Below are 17586 nucleotides of genomic sequence, written 5' to 3'. Positions count from 1 at the left end.
TCAAATGCATTATAAGTCTCATTAAGTTTTAAAGAATGTCAAGTACACAGACTAAAATTTTAGGTCAACATAGTTTTATTCCATAAATTAGTGGGGAAAAAATGTCAGTCAAGTGCCAGTCTGTCAGAGGAAGTAGCAGAAAAGACAAAGTGCAAAAATTAATTCCCTGCTTACATATGGTCATTTTACTTTTCAGAATAAGAGAGACATGGGAGGAATATGCCAACTTTCGAAATCTAAAGGGAAACTGTTGCAACCTTCCCATTATTGGAACAAAGACATTCACTGAAGAACACGGCCATTTGAAAATGGTACCTCTAAGCTCTTTGAAATCAACATCAACCAAAAACACATGGAGAAACTAGGAAGACAAAGCAGCGTAACAGATGGGAGTCAGCCTACCCCAGCTAAAGAGAAACAAAACCTATCGTGTGATAAATTTGGATTGTGAATTTTGACTCTGTTACTGAACGTATGACCCTACTCTAAACAACTTTCAAACTTCTGACATTCAGTTATCCCATCTTTGAAAAACCCTGCAGTTTCTGTGGAATTTAACTACATTAATATTTGTAAATGTCCCCAAGTATATAAATGGTCAATAACTGATAACCACAATAACTGGTAACTTTTCACTATGAAATTTAAAAATGTATACAAAGGTGGGGAGAATATACAATGAACACTCTGCAGCCATTAATCAGCCTCATCAATTACAAGATCACCTCCAATCTTGCCTCACCTGTACTCCCACGGACTCCCCCTATACACAGTATAATTCTGAGATGATTCTCAGATTCTGAGTATTTATAAAAATTCAGTATATGCATAATAAATCAGTCCTTTTTAACATAACCACAACTGTATTAGTCTACTTTTCAAAATTAACAATATGAAATAAAAATAAAATAAATAAAAATCCTCAATATGAAATATGCAGTGTTTGGACAGCAAATGGTCTCATAAATGTCAAATATTGTTGAGATTTTTGTTATTTTGTTTTTGCTTTTTCTACATTTCGTGTGTCTAAATCAAGATCTGACCAAGGGCCACATATCAGAGCTGATAGGTCTCTTAACGCTCTTTTAAGTTTATCCATCTCACTCCTTTATTTTCCTTGAAATTTACTGCTGAGAAACTGGATACTTTTCTCATAGTTTCCTACTATCTAGATTTTGCTAACTGCATCCACATGGAATCTTTTAACATGTTCCTCCACCTTCCATATTTTCTCTAGAAGAAGCCTGATCAGAATCAGGGTCCTTTGCTTTGATTTTCGTTCGTTTTTTTGGCAATATTACTTTAAGTATGATGTTAGCTATAAGATTTTTATAGATGCCCTCGTTTATATGACTGGAAAAATTCCTTTTTATTCCTAATTTGCTGAGTTTTCTCAGGGATGGATATTGAACTCTACCAAATGCTTTTTGTTTGTCTTTTGAGATGATAATTACGGCTCTTCTTTAATAATCAACTAATATGGTAAATTATACAGATTCTGAATGTTAAACCAACCTGGCATGCCTTGGAAAAACAGCATGTGATCATAATCTATTACTTTCTATACATTGCTGTTTTCTATTTGCTAATATTTTAAGTATTTTTGTTTCTATGCTTATGAGAACATTAGTCTGTAGTGTTCTTTATTGTAGTATCTTTGTCTGATTTTATTCTCAGCGTTAATCTAGTCTTATAAAAAGTTATGTGGGGGCACCTGGGTGGCTCAGTGGGTTAAAACCTCTGCCTTGGGGCGCCTGGGTGGCTCAGTGGGTTAAAGCCTCTGCCTTCGGCTCAGGTCATGATCCCAGGGTCCTGGGATTGAGCCCTGCATCGGGCTCTCTGCTCCGTGGAGAGCCTGCTTTCTTCTCTCGCTCTGCCTGCCTCTCTGCCTACTTGTGATCTCTGTCAAATAAATAAAATCTTTTAAAAAATAAATAAATAAAATAAAGCCTCTGCCTTCAGCTCAGGTCATGATCCCAGGGTCCTGGGATAGAGCCCCATATCGGGCTCTCTGCTCAGTAGGGAGCCAGCTTCCCCCACTCTCTCTCTGCCCGCCTCTCTGCCTCCTTGTGATCTCTGTCAAATAAATAAATAAAATATTTTAAAAAAAAACAAAAAAAGTTAATGTGGTCCCTTTTTGAAAAAAATTTTGTCTATAACCGTTAATTTTTTTTCCTCCTTATATAACAGACCTCATTAGTAAAGCTATCTGGGCCTGGAGTTTTCCTATAGAAAAATCAATCTATTTCTGTAACTGCTGCACAGTCACTTAGATTCTCTATTACTTGTTGAGTCAGCTTTGGTAATTCGTGTATTCCAAGGAATTTTTCTATTTCATCTAAAGTTGAATTTATTGGCATAAAGTTATGCATATCTTTTAATATCTATAGACTCCCCAGTGAGGACACCTCTCCCACTCCTGATACCGGTAATTGTGTCTTCTCTTTTTCTTGATTAATGTCATTAGAGGTTTACCAATTTTATTTCTCTTTCAAAGAACCAGCTTTTGATTTCTTTGATTTTCTGTCTGTCCATTTTCTATTTAACTGATTTTTGTTCACCTTATTTTTCCTTCAATCTACTTTAATTTTGCTCTTTTTCTATTTCCTTAATTAAGACAGAAGGGCACTGATTTGAGATCTTCTTCTTTTCTAATGTAAGTATTTTATGCTGTGAGTTACCCTTAAAAAACTGATTTAACTGTAGACTACATATTTTGGTAAGTTGTATTTTCATTCAGTTTAGAATATATTCCTTTTCCTCTGAGACGTCTTCTTTGACTCATTGGTTATTTATAAAACAGTTGTTTAATTTCCAAATATTTGGGTTTTTTCCAGATTTACCCTGATGATTCCTTGAACAATTTATGGAAGTTTGTTTGACAGCCTAGCATATAACTTATATTGGTGCACAGACCACACACTCTTGAACAAAGTTTGTAATCTGCTTTCCTTCAGAGGAATATTCTATAAATGTCACCTAGGTCAGTTGGTCAGTAGTGTTTAAGTCTTCTATGCCCTTAGATTTTCTGTCTACTAATTCTAATAACGAATTTTGTCAGGTTTTGTGTAATTGTGGCTTTGTTGGTTTCTTTCAGTTCTGTCAGTGTTCGCTTCATGTATACTGGAGGTCTGATACGGGGTACTTAAAACTTTAAAGTTCTTATGTCTTCTTGTAACCCCTTTTTATCAATCTGAAATTTGTTTATATCTCTGACAATATTTCCCACTCTGAAATCTAGCGATTATGATTAGAGTTTGCATGGTATGTCTTTTTCCATCATCTTTTACTATATCTATGTCTTTATACTTAATGTGTTTTGTAGACAGCATAGAATTGGTTCTTGCTTTTCTTTATCCAGTCTGACAATCTCTGCCTTTCATTTTTATATTTTTATTTTATCTTATTTTTATTAACATATAATGTAGTATTTGCCCCAGAGGTACAGGTCTGTGAATCGTCAGGCTTACACACTTCCCAGCACTCATCATAGCACATACCCTCCCCAATGTCCATAACAATCTCTGCCTTTTAATTGAAATATTTAGACTATTTATACTTCGTGTAACTAGTGATATGGTTGGGTTTGGATTTATTATCTTATTAACTGTTTTTTCTACTTGTCTATTCCCTTTTTTATGCTTCACTGAATTTGATATTTTTTAACATCCCATTTTGTCACTACTATTAACTTATTTAGTTACACCACTTCTTTTTCAGTGACTGCTCTAGTATTCACAATATGTAACTTTAACTTATCTCCCTGTACATTTAAATATTACACAATTTGATGTATAATGTAAATCCTTACAATGATATACTTCTATGCCCCCATTCCCTGCTGCTATATACTACTTTCGTCATTCACACTACTTCTACATTATCATAAACATTACAACATATTATATTTGTTTTAAACAGTCAATAGCTCTTGTTATATAACAGTACTGAGGTATAATTTATATATCACAAAATTCACTCATTACATGTAACATTTGACAATTTTTAATAAATTTACAGTTGCCCAATCATCACCAAAATCCAGTCTAAGAACATTCCCATCACTCCACAAAGATTCCTTGTTCTCATTTCTAGTCAACATTCATTCCTACTCCCAGTCTCGAGTAACCACTAATCTACATCTATCTCCATAAACCTGGCTTTCTTGGACATCTCACAGAATCAAACAATCTTTCTATATGGCTTCTTCCACTTAACATAGTATTTTTGAAAAGGTTCATCCACGTTGTAGCATGTGTCAGTAGTTCATCCTCTTCACTGCAGAAAAGTAGTCTATTACATGGCTAGGTCACTTCTTGTTTATCCATTAACCAACTGGTGGACGTCTGGAAGGTTTCCATTTCCCAGCTATTATGAATAACATTGCTATGAACATTTGTGAATAAGTGTTTGTGTGGCCGTATGTTTTCACTTCTCTCGGGTATATACCTAGGAGCAGAACTGCTCAAACGAATATGTTCAACATTCAGAGGTTCCTCTGCAGCAACTGCGCCATTTCCCACCAGCGGTGTGTCATAGTTCCAGTTTTTCCACATCTTCACTAACACCTGAGACTCTCTGCCTTTTGAGTTACACAGTCAGTCTGCTTGGTGAGAAGTGCTCGCTCACTGAGGTTTGGAGTTGCATTTCCCTGATGATGAACGACGTTTGAACATCTTGGCTATGCTCGTTGGCCATGTGTCTATCTTTGGAGATAGACACTCCAAAGTAATGAGAGTTGTTTCTGATGAGAGATCCACTCTCATACTTACTGCTGCTCCTCGGCAATTAATGTGACTTTTCTCTGTGGCTGCTTTAATATTTTTCTCTGTGCCACTCATTTTGATCAATCTATATATGGTTTCCTTTATTTTACCTGTGCTTGGGTTCACTGAGCTTCTTGAAAATTTGTGTTTATGGTTTGGATAAGTTTTTGGCCACTATTTCTTGCCTTTTTTCCCCCCTCCTTTTCTTCAGAGACTCCAAATGCCCATATATTAGGCTACCCAATGCTGTCTCACAGGTCATAAATATTTTTTTTTTAATTATTTTTTCTGTGTTTTATTTTGGGTAGATTCTATTGCTCTATCTTCAAGTTCACTAATGTTTTTTCCTATCTTGTCTACTCTGACATTAATCCCATCCAGGGCATTCTTCATCTCAAGCACTAATAATTTTTATCTCTAGAAGTTAGATTTGCATCTTCTTTAGTATCTTCCATGTCACTACTTAACTTTTTGGACCTATGGACTATGGTTATAATAACTGCTATGTCCTTATCTGCTAATTCTAACACCTGTTTCAGGTCTAAGTCAGTTTTGACTGATCTTTGTTCTCACTATAAATTGTGTTTTTCTTCTTCTTTACACGCCTCATAATCTGACTGAATGGCAGACACTATGAATTTTACCTTGTTGGGTTCTGGAAATTTCTGTATCATTAATATTCCTGTGCTTTGTTTTGTGGGGTAGTTAAGTTACTTGGAAACAGTTTGGTTCTTTCCGGTCTTATTTTTAAGAACTGTAGTGGGGACCAGAACAGTGTTTATTGTGGTCTTAATTACTCCCCACTACAGAGGCAAGATGGTCCTGAGTATTCTACCCAATGTCCTATAAACCATTACGTTTTCCTTCTGGCTGGTATAAACAAGCCAATGTGAGCACTGGATATAGTTCCTTCTCAATCTACCAAATAATTCTTTCCCTGGCTTCAGGTAGGATCAGCATTTGCTGATCAGTAGTCTGCTGAATAACCAAGGGGAACCATAGGTATAGTGCTTGCTCTCTTCTCTAGTATCCGGTCCTGCAAACTCAACCCACATAGTCTTCCCACAGTCTCAGCTCATGAAGTCCTTTAGGCTCCAACTGGGTTCCGCTCCCCTGAGCTATAGCCTGGAAACTCTCTCTAGGGCTCTGTCACTTGTTTCCCATTTTGTCCGGGACCGCTGTCCTTCATTACCTGATGTCCAGTATTCTGAAAAGTCTTTTTTTTCCTTCTATACGGGAGAGTAAATCCAGTGCCCATTATTCCATGTTGGCCAAAACTACAAGTTCAAAGTCTAACACCATTTCTAATAACCATTCAGACACAAGAAAATATCTAAGTATGTGAGAGTAATTAGTCTTCAGTGAATTCTACTGCATTACCATTTCTTATTGTAGATTGTCTTGGTTTCTAAATTCTGTGGCTGGAAGACCCTTTCATATTTAAACTCCGAAGTTCTAATATCTCAGAGAGATTTGAATAATGGCTGCATATCACACAATAGGTGCTCATTAAATATGAACACCATTACTATTTTTTTTTCAAGAAATTACCCAGAAAAGCCTCTAGATGTTCCTCTTACAAATTACTGGTTTATGAAATCAAAATTTGAAGAAATTTAACTGCAAACTATCTGTGTAAATTGCTAAAGGCCATTATCGTGGTTGCTTAAGATATAGTAAAATAAATACTAAGGTAATACTCATGTGTCTTCCTTCTCTCCAGATTCCTACATTTCATCTATCCCCTATTCTTAAAGAATCTTCTTTCTTTCTTTCTTTCTCTCAAAGCCATCTTGATCTTTTAATGCCCTCAGCCACCATACCTGCTTGGGCCTTTACCAATCACCCAAGTCAGTCTACCTATCTCTGCCATTCATCCTTTAAATCTATCAGGCTTATTGCCACCATATTAAACGTTCCAAAATATTCTGCTTGTACAATTTCTTTCCCATAAATTTTCAACTGCATTTCATTATTTTAGTATAAAAATTAAAATTCTTTGGTATTAAATCAGTCACATTTCTGAAGAAAAGATAACAGGAGTTACTGTTTTAGTTCACATTCCTGAATACTTATAAACACACCCATATCCACCTCAATCTAGACAGCAACATAACTAACTTCTCAGAGTTCCGATTTCTAAAACAAACAACAATAAGACACCAAGTTTATCAAAGGAATTCTAAGATAATGGATTACCCTTACCAGTGCCTGGCTAACATTTCCTCCAGTGGCCAGGGATTTGAAATGGCTGCTATTATAGACCAACTGAACTTCTGAGATCTCCACTGTTTCCAGTTCTTCTTGAGTCTGCCGATCAATCACATGCAACTTCTCCACACTGTCCAAGAGCACAACTGTGCGTGAGTTTATCCACTGCAAATCAAGCACACCACAAAAAAAAGGTGAGGCCCATCCTATACCATCATTCAGGACAAAAAGAAAGCCTGGCCACTCAGTTAAATTATATAGAGGATTTTATCCACTTAGTAACTTGATGACAACAAAATCAGAACAAGAACTACTTGATGACAGTAGTGGCTAGACAGTACTAGATAATAGTGCATAACACAGTAATGAGTTCTGACAATGTTAAAATGACCCATTGCATTTAAAAAGGTAACTAAGAAGGGAGCCTGGGTGGTTCACCTGGTTAAGCGCCTGACTCTCAGCATCATGAGATCAAGCCCTGTGAGCTCCCCTGAGCTTTAATAGATATATTAGAGTATATATTAGTTTTAGTAAAATTCTTTAAATCGTACACTGGCACAAATGAATTAAACAGAATGACAAACTATGCATTTCTCATGTTTTTGACATTAATTAAAGCGCAAATAAACCTCATAAACCTATGTGGTCAAGTAATTGTTAGCATTTACATAATACATATTTTAAAACAGAAGAATTCTAAAATATGTATTTCTTTTAAAACCTCCCTACCAATTATGGGAGAGCTCCTTGCTTTTCTATCTCTCCATATTCCAAATTTTCCTTAATAAGTACTATTAAAATTTTAGAGGTAATGACTAATAATATTACAAATCTTCTGAAGGATTCCATTTTGATAAATTTCTTGGGTTTTATAGGTCTTTTCTCTTTTTTTTTTAAGATTTTTTTTTATTTCCGAGCCAGAGAGCGTGTGCATATGAGTAGGAGGAGGAAGTGGTGGGAGAGAGTCTTCAAGCAGACTCCCAGTGAGTGTGGAGCCTGACACAGGGCTCAGTCTCATGACGCATGAGATCATGACCTGAGCTGAAACCAAGAGGTGGATACCCAACCAACCAAGTCACCTAGGCACCCGTACGATTTCTTTCAAAAAAAACTTAAAAAAAAAAAAATTCAATCCTTCTCCAGGAAATAAATGGAATTTTAAAATCTGCTCAATTTAGGGGGTGCCTGGGTGGCTCAGTCATTAAGTGGCTGCCTTCAGCTTGGGTCATGATCCCAGGGTCCTGGGATCAAGCCCCGCATCGGGCTCTCTGCCCAGTGGGAAGCCTGCTTCTCCCTCTCTATCTGCTTGTGTTCCCTCTCTCTTTGTGTCTCTGTCAAATAAATAAAAAATAACATAAAATAAAATCTTTAAAATCTGCTCAATTAGAATTTTAAATTAGCCAGAACAAAGTGCTTCTCCTGTACTTTCTCTGGCTGGCATTCAAGTTGTTTTATTTATATGACCTATTCCATGTCGTCAAAGATTATTTGCATAATACTATATCAAAAATGACCAAGTTAAAATGGACCACTTTTAACATAAGTGAAAATACACTCTTATCACTATAAGGGAAGGGTTTTTGTTCTGTTTTTCCCCCCAGAATTTCTCTCTCAGAAAACAGGGAGTTTGATGATCAAATTATTTACAAAGGGCTCTTCTAAGGTGCTCTTTTGATTTTTTTAAAAAACAAAGTATCATTTAGGAAAGACACATTATTGGCCTTACACAACCTTAGTCAGTACTAGTTTTTATTATATGTGCTGCCAAAGCGAGCACGAGTCAGTACTAGTTTTTAGATGCTATCAAAGGCCACCTAGTTTAAAAAGAGAGAATGACCAACGCTGTTAGCAGGTATAGCAATTTTTCCTAAGATTAGACCCTCACAACTGCAACTGCTGACACTGTTGCAAATGAGCCTTTTAATGGTAATTTATAAAGCAATGCAGTTACTGTCATGTCATGGGAAAGCCACAGGACAGATGAAAACACCTACTACTCTACTGTGTGGAGAACAGCTACTTGTGGTTGAGGGAAAACTTTCCAGGGACAGAATCTTATGCAGATTTTAAGAGTGCTGTGTCTCAAACATCTTCAACGGAAGTAATTATGATGAATTCTAGGAAGCTGTGTTAGATAGTCCAAAAGGAGTCCTGCCTGATGATGACAAAGGCACTGATGTCTTATATTCATGAGAAGAGTTTGAGAAAAACATTTTGTGAAATATGAATGGAAACAAAATATTGTGTCTAAATCCACAGTCTGTGAGATTAAAAGGCAATGTGCAACTAAATTAATAAATTGTATATTATAAAGAAAAGATCCATTTCATCTACATCTTAAAAAGTTATATATTATTAAGTTAGAGGAAAAACTTTTAGCCAACTTCTTAGAAAAATGAGGCTCTGTCTCTTATTTAGGGTTGCCTATATCCTTGCATATACAGAATGTTTCATTGGATATTGACAGGCCAAAAGCATTAATGACAGAAACCCAGAAATACTATAATTACACTATTTGCAAAGTTGACACACTACTTGAAAAAGAAAAAATAAAACTTGATACAAAAAGAAATACTATTTTTTAAACCAAAAAGTTGCTTAAAATGGAAATGTATGGTGGAGAGAAAAATTCTGCAGTTTTTAGCCGTGAAAAAAAAGAATAAAGTACATAAACTCCTGAACTAATGAGGATAAACTCAGAAGTACAAAAGTATGTTCACAAAGAAAGCCGGGCAATGATCCTCAAGAAACCCACCCAAATTCTTCTGAACTCCCCTTTGAACTAATCAGGACATCAAAGAAAACTTTTCCTGACCCTGCCACACTGTTCAGCAGGACATAGGCTGAAAGGCAATTAAAAGTAAGGTGGCACCAGGGCATCTGGGTAGCTCAGTGAGTTAAATGTGTTGATTTCGGCTCAGGTCATGAACTCAGAGTTGTGAGATCAAGCCCCACGTGGGGCTCCGTGCTGGGCATGGAGCCTGGCTAAGATTCTCTCTCTCCCTCAGCCCTCCCTCCTATCTCTACCTCTTCCCCAACCGAAAAAAAAAAAAAAAGTAATATGAGATTACACCAAACTCAGACTCCATTACTTTGGTCCCATTTTACATAATCCCAAAGGTCAAGATTCATAGCAGAAATCCTGGTAGTGCTAATATACAGGGTCTCAAAACAATTACATGAGATAAATGGGGACAAATTAATCGAATAATACTCACAGTAAAGTTGATGAGATCATAGTAGAGGTGAAGGTGCTTTTGCTTAGTAACATGAATTGCTCCAGACTCATCTCTCTTAACCTGATAGTGAAATAAAAACAACTTAAATACCAGCTATGTTTTGAGGGGTTTTGGAGATACTTAGTTATACTCCACCTAGAAAATGACTTCCATCACAGTACAGATAAGCCCCAAATACTGGCCATTAAAGAAACTATTACATAAATGAAAAAAATCATTCATACCATGATTTGCACCAAAATGCAAGGCACATCTGCTCAGTGGTCTGGCTGTCAGTCCTGTAACATGTGTTCACTCTACTATAATTCAGAACAAATGACCTCCATCCCATCAGTGACCGCACTCAGCTAGAGTTAAAGCATAAAATGGGACTGACCACATGGTACGATAAAGTCATACTGACCTCACCAGATACCTGAATAAAGTCTGCTGACCTCACCAGATACCTGAACACACAACAAGACCTCCTAATGCAGACCCTTCGTGTACTCTCATCTTCACTTCAGCAGAGCACTCCCCCTGGAAGGAACGACAGGCCAGTAGAAGGAGCACGTGATCTAGACTCACGTGCTTCAGTTCCACTGTCACAGCTGCGTGACCAAGGGCCAATCACTTATTCTCAGTTTCCTCAGTTGAAAAATGAAAATGAACACCAAATTTGTTCCCTATTTGGCATATACTGAAAGTGTTTCACAAACAAAAAAACAATACCAACATTACCTATTCTCTTCTGATTCACTGAAGTCCTTGCTAAAGAAGATCTCTTCACTTATACATATTCTAAATCCCACCCCCTTCCCCACTGCTTAATACTACCTCTCCCTTGCTGGCATATGCACTCACTCCCTTTTAAGGGCACTTTTCCTTTTGCTATCTAACATGTTTCTGACTCCTCCACCTTCAAATAAAAATCAAAAACAAATAGCCATTCCCTGATTTGCTTTTTACAGATATTTAACCATTGTCATGTCTCTTGCAGTCAAACACTAGGGGTGTAAGTCTGCTCTTCTCGACACATTTTTTTTTAACAAGGCTCTACAGTATAGCTTCTACCTCCATTCTGTTGATAATTAGTCCTCTGAAAAGTTTCTAATCAACAACTACTTGTGGGGGCGCCTGGGTGGCTTAGCAGGTTAAGTGTCTGCCTTCAACTATGCTCATGATCCCTGCTCAGTGGGGAGTCTACTTCTTTCTACCCCTGCCCCCCCACCTGCTCGCCCCCACTCATTTTTTTTCTCTCTCAAATAAATCTTAAAACAACAGCAACAACAACAAAACCAACAAACTACTTGCACATTCAGTGGTCTTATCCTCAGTGGTCTTCTCTCTTGATCTTTATTTAATAATGATATTACCCCGGGGCGCCTGGGTGGCTCAGTGGTTTAAGGCCTCTGCCTTCGGCTCAGGTCATGATCCCGGGATCCTGGGATCGAGCCCCGCATCGGGCTCTCTGCTCCTTGGGGAGCCTGCTTCTTCCTCTCTCTCTGCCTGCCTCTCTGCCTACTTGTGATCTCTGTCTGTCAAATAAATAAATAAATAAATCTTAAAAAAAAAAAAATGATATTACCCTGGAAGTGACCTAGTCCTGAAGCCTATTCTTTGTCTCCTGTGTGAGGCCTTACTGTCCCACTTCCCCTCCTACCTCTAGGAGCCTTTATTGGAACATTCTTTCTTGATTCCTTTTCTTTTTCCTTTCCCTTGTGAGTGCCTGCCAAGGCTAAGTATGCTCTAGCTTTTCACAGCTTCAACAACATTCTCTATCCTGAAATTCTCACCTGCACTCCAGACTTGGATTGTTGTCTGTGCAGAGGACATTCCCTGAGAGAACATTTAAGAATTCCACCTTTGCTTCTAATGCAACATATTCCAATCCTCTGTAACCCTGGCCCTTCAAATAGCTCATGCTTCTAAAGTACAGTGAGAAAAGATTCATTCATGTCCTTTAGTTCCCAGATCCAGTGAGAAACCTTGTCCTTCCTTCAAAATGTCATCCTTCACTCTCACTGAAACCAAGCCTCCTTGTCTGAAGACCTCATACCTGCTCTGGCACGAGAACAAAACCCTTCATTTCCCCCGCTATCACCTATAATCTATTTTTCCTGCTACTTCTATACTGGTCTTCCTAAAGTACCATTTTAATCACATCTTTATCTCTTGAATTACAAGGAACCTGTGACAACTCCTCATTACCTAGACTAGGCCAATTATATAATCTTGATCAGGAGTCAGTAAACTTTTTTTGTAAAAGGACAAACAACAAATATTCTACATTCTGTGGACAATACAGTCTCTGTCACAACTACTCAATTCTGCCACTGTAGCATGAAAGCAGCCACAAATCATACATAATCAAATGGCCATGACTGTGTTCCAAGAAAACTTCATTTATAAAACAAGCAGCTGGCCAGATTTGGTCCACAGGCCAAAGGTACATAGGTACATTCGTATATTTACACACACAAACCATTAATCATTTGTTAGTCAATGGAGATGAACTGAGAAATACATGATGGAGGGGCATGGAGCTGAGGTGATCCATTGTTTTCCATGTTAATCATTAAAGCCTAAAATTAAAATTAAATGATCACTCTCTCTCCAAAGAATTTTAATAGCATATTTTTTGACATAATATTAAATCGCTGATGAATCAGGAAGAAAATATTATGATAAAGGACTTTATAACAGATCTAGCATCATATCAGGACTTACCAACAGAAAATGAACAACATCTCCTCTGCAGAAGGCAAGCATGGGATTCACATAATTATGTACTGCCACAAAGTGCCAGGCCAGCAATGGAACACTGGAAGGATCCATCTAAGTGAGTAAAAGGCCAAAAATATATATATATTTTTTAATATATATTATATATTAGCTTATATATAAAGTATATATATGTAAATACATATATATGGCAACACAGTTAACAGACAGTAGGACAAAAGGGAAACCAATTAAAAAGAGCAACCTACTAGTGTTCCTTGATAAAACTTCTCCTAATTTCTCATTAAAATTGCAGTGAAGCAGGGACTGACTGGGCAGTATCAAGAGGGAACTTTCTGGGTTGATGCTAATGTTCTGTATCTTGATAGAGGTTTCGGTTATAAAGTATATACACTTTCGTTTAAAGTTCAGCAAATGTATGACCAAGATCTGTGCAGTTCACTGTAAGTAAATTCTACACTGAAGGAGAAACAAATATTGAACTCTAAATGTAATGCATGCTGAGTATTTAGGCAAATGAGTACTGACTTTTGCAATTTATTGGAAATACATTTAAAATAACAATTTGATGGGTGGATGGACAGAGACATATTTAATAAAGTACAATAAACTGTTATTCATAGAATTTAGATAGTAGGTATACAAATGTTCGATGTAAAATTCTACTTCTCTATTTGATAATGTTAGTATTGGAAAAAAATAGTAGTAAAAACATACAAAAAGATGCCAACATACACCACCATGATAAACCTCAGTTAACCAGTGAAGCTAACCTAAGAAACACTAATGGCAATCTAAGCTAGCCATGCTATCTGAAAGGGCAGATCTGTTTCCCTGGAGGCCCGCACATAATGGAGTACCAAACAACAGACAGAAGAGTGGTCTCGCTCAGCACAGGGGCTGTGCTCTCAACTAGTCTTGGCTCTGTACCATCATTCTCCATCTCATCCCATCAATACCTCTCCTCACATATAGACTAGAAGATCACAACTCTCTGAAAACAACCAAGCAGCAAAGGAAAGGGAAACTGGGGTATGCGTCATAGATGCTGGGAAGTAGTATCCTCCAAAGTAAAATATTATAGCTGTTCTCTCATAAACTTAAACAAATTAAAACAATAAAAGTAAAAAAGTACAGACCCTGTGATCTGTCTCTAGTCACCAGCTTATACTGCTTTGGTCACATCAAGGTAACTCCAGACAATGATCTTTGGAACACTGACTTCCATTCTACCTCGTTTTCTGACAATCTCACAGAATCTGCCACTTTCAAGTCATTTCCCCCCTCCCGACACGGTCTTTTTGCCAGTAAGATGGAGAGGTTTACTCACCCGTCCATAGGGAAAAGTCATCCACACTTTCAAGGATGGTTTCAATCCAATGACCAGTATCTTTAGAAGAAAAATGTATTTTTAATGTTTACCCTATAATTTTCAAATGTTTGGTATTCAAAGCCTCTAAAAGTTATGAGTTTCACCTTCTAAATATACCAACCAACCTTTGTTAAGGATGCCATGGCCAATAAGGAAAACTGTGTGATGGGATGATCTTTCAACTCAGGCTTCGAATGGAGAGGCTCGATACAGCAAACTTCACCCTTGGAACCACTGAATAGACACCTAGACTCACATGTTCTCACTCCCATCACTCTCCTGCAAAGGTAACCAAAAAATTCAGAATTGATTTAGTAATGATTCAAGGCACTACCACCTCTAGCATGGACCACTACAATAGCCTCCTAACTCCTATTCTTGCCTCAATAATCCAATTCCATAGGACATCAGCAGGTTCTCTGTAACGTCAGATTTATCACTCTTCTCCTAAAAACACTCCAATGGCTTGCCACTATACATAAATAAAATCCAAACTCTTTACCATGTTTTCAAAGGTCCTATATGATTTGACTCCTGCCTTCACTCTTTTCCCACTACTATCAAAGTCACACTCCAGCCACAACTGCCTTCTTTCCGATGCTCCAGCAAGCCAAACCTGCGCCCACTTCAACACCTTTGTGCTTGAACATCCCTTCACCTAGAACACTTCTAGACATTTGCCATTTGCATTTGTTGGCCAGATTATCACTCAGGTCTTTGCTCATATGTCACCTTCCTGAATTATCCTCAAGAGCACTCCAGCAAGCTGACTGGTCTTATTTTCTTCAAAGCACTTGTAACTATCTGAAGTTATCTCATTTATGTATTGTTTAGTACTGTGTCCCTACCCCCACCCCAATGAGAATTCTTTTTTTTTTTTTTTAAGATTTTATTTATTTGACAGAGAGAGACGTAGCAAGAGAGGGAATCAAAGCAGGGGGAGTGGGAGAGGGAGAAGCAGGCTTCCTTCTGAGCAAGGAGCCTGATGAGCGGCTCGATCCCAGGACCCTGGGATCAAGCATGACCCAAGCTGAAGGCAGATGCTTAATGATTGAGCCACACAGGTGCCCCTATAAGTTCTATTAGAGTAGTACTTTGTCTGGTTCACAGCTGCAAGTCTGATGCCTAGAACAATGCTTACACATAGGAGATGCTCACTAAACATTAGCAGAATAAATAGTAATTTGTAAGCAATTACTTTGGGCTTAGCAATGTGAGAAAGTATGAGAAATATAAGAAACACAGTTCAGACTTTGAGAACTTACGGAAACACAATGTGCATTGAATTTTATGTTCAAATTGTTAAAAAACGACAACAACAAAACCTCTCCTTTATAAATATCCTCCCATGTATCTAGACAGTAGATAGTCTTTGCTCTTATAGAGAAACAGGGCAATTCCTAGGCAATAAAAACCTTTCTATACCTTTAGAGTTATAATCAACTGGGCCTGGGGCCTAAACCGAAATTAGTGACACACTCCAGAATCATGGTTCCCAAAACCGACATCTCGTATGAATTCCCTGGAGAGCAGGAGTTCAGAATTCCAACTCAGACCTACTGAGAAAGAATTCTGGGTGGCCAGGCCTGGATCTCCAAATGTTCTATAAGCCTCTCCAAGTCATAATATACAGCCATCACCTATTTTTAATCACATGGGTCTTCCAGACTGCTTCATGTTCAACATCAAGTCATTAAACCACAGCTAGTCTTTTCATTTGTCAACAAATGTCCTTTAGTCTCTTACTTAAATGTCAGTTCAAAAACAGAGCCTCCGCTGTCATTGCAAATTGCAAGAGTTGGATCATCTGTAAACTAAACAGAGAAGAAATTCACTTTCTTAGAGAGTTTCAACAACCAGTCAAGTATTAAAAAGGGAAAAAATCATAATGTCTTAAAAATCTAAAAACAAACACATTTAATAGCATTTGAAATCACCTAGATTTAGTACATCATTCTAAATATACAAACTTACCCATATTCAGAATAAAAATGGCTCAATATCTTTAAAAGACTGAGACTTTAAAAAAGCAAACCCACCTTTCATCAGGATCAAAGAGAAATACAAACTATATTTCATAAAAAGCCCTAAAGTTCCACTTGGGTTCTTAACGGTAACTTTTTCTAAGCTGCTAGTAAACTGAATAGGGTCTACTAGATACATTTGCAGTTGCCTAGCTTTCAAGAACAAAGACATAGTAAAAGATACTTGCTATCTTTGGGAAATAAACTTGAATACGTTTTCTGCCTAACTGAAGAATTAGTGCACTATATTTAAAATAGTTTAAATACTTTTTATGAAACGATTCCAAACATGTGCTGCCTCCTGATCTTACTTGACAGAGTATACTTCAGTTATTATTACCTACTCTGGAAAACTCCAAATAACAACTAACGGTCACAGTGACAGACGGTCCTAAGGGCTTATGAGGTATACAAAACTGAGTAACCTGAGTCACTTAGAGTGACCGGTCTCCCTAACCCCAAAGACTGGTGAGCCATCCTAAACGGCATGTCTTTGTTCTCTCTGGGACAGCTGAGGTACAGCTGACTACTGTTAAATAATTCTTCTGGAGACTACTGTAAAATTATTCTTCCCACACACAGGCACAACAAAGAAGACCCACACCTCTGTTCTCAAGGCCTCATGGACCAACTGCCAGAGTGGGAAGTATGTACCTGAATGTAGGAAAATCAACTGAACTTGCATTTTTATTTATTAACTTTATACTTATCTTTGTGTTTTGGAACGTACTTAAATATTAGTACAGTACTACATTTATAGTATTTTTTAAATAAATAAATAAATACACGCACACACATACATACATATATACACACACATATATTAAGGATGTAAGCCCAAGTTGTTATTGCTGGGATATAGGGTTAAATTTGGAGAACAATGAGTGAGAGTACTAAAGAGCAAGTGGCTGTTGTCAATCTAAGACTCTGGAGTATTCAATCATATATACACGTATCACTTGCTACCTCTTACTCCGAGGTCACAGCACCTGCATGCGAGGGCTTTATCACCGATCCCAAGCAACACAATGGCTACCATTTCCATGCTTTTAACCTCAGCTGCATTCTTCTCTGTCCTCTTGCCTTTGTATCTTCTGTTTCCTGTTTCTCTCAAGAATTTTGCCTTTTTCTATAAATGAACTGTCCTTTTACAAAACCAATTAGTTATCCCTTCAGCCAAACATTTATTGAGCAGCTACCATGCATAATCCAAAAATAAATGCGAAACAGATTCGGGTTTCAAAAACCCT

The 17586-nt window shown here is 37.4% G+C and overlaps 1 protein-coding gene across 2 annotated transcripts in view; it reads right to left on the bottom strand.

Annotated features, from left to right (window-relative positions):
- VPS8 (VPS8 subunit of CORVET complex) overlaps positions 1-17586 on the bottom strand; it is a 251261-nt gene that overhangs the window by 192765 nt on the left and 40910 nt on the right. For both annotated transcript variants that reach the window (XM_080796297.1, XM_080796298.1), the window contains exons 10-15: positions 16059-16126; positions 14438-14591; positions 14271-14330; positions 12926-13033; positions 10196-10276; positions 6972-7142 (exon numbers count right to left, since the gene is read on the bottom strand). In XM_080796297.1, coding sequence (XP_080652423.1) covers positions 6972-7142; positions 10196-10276; positions 12926-13033; positions 14271-14330; positions 14438-14591; positions 16059-16126 — 642 coding nt within the window. The remainder of the gene's footprint in view (positions 1-6971; positions 7143-10195; positions 10277-12925; positions 13034-14270; positions 14331-14437; positions 14592-16058; positions 16127-17586) is intronic.

This window comes from Martes martes, assembly GCF_963455335.1.
Source record: "Martes martes genome assembly, chromosome: 1".
Taxonomy (NCBI): domain Eukaryota; kingdom Metazoa; phylum Chordata; class Mammalia; order Carnivora; family Mustelidae; genus Martes; species Martes martes.
This window is presented reverse-complemented; position numbering and strand designations above follow the sequence as displayed.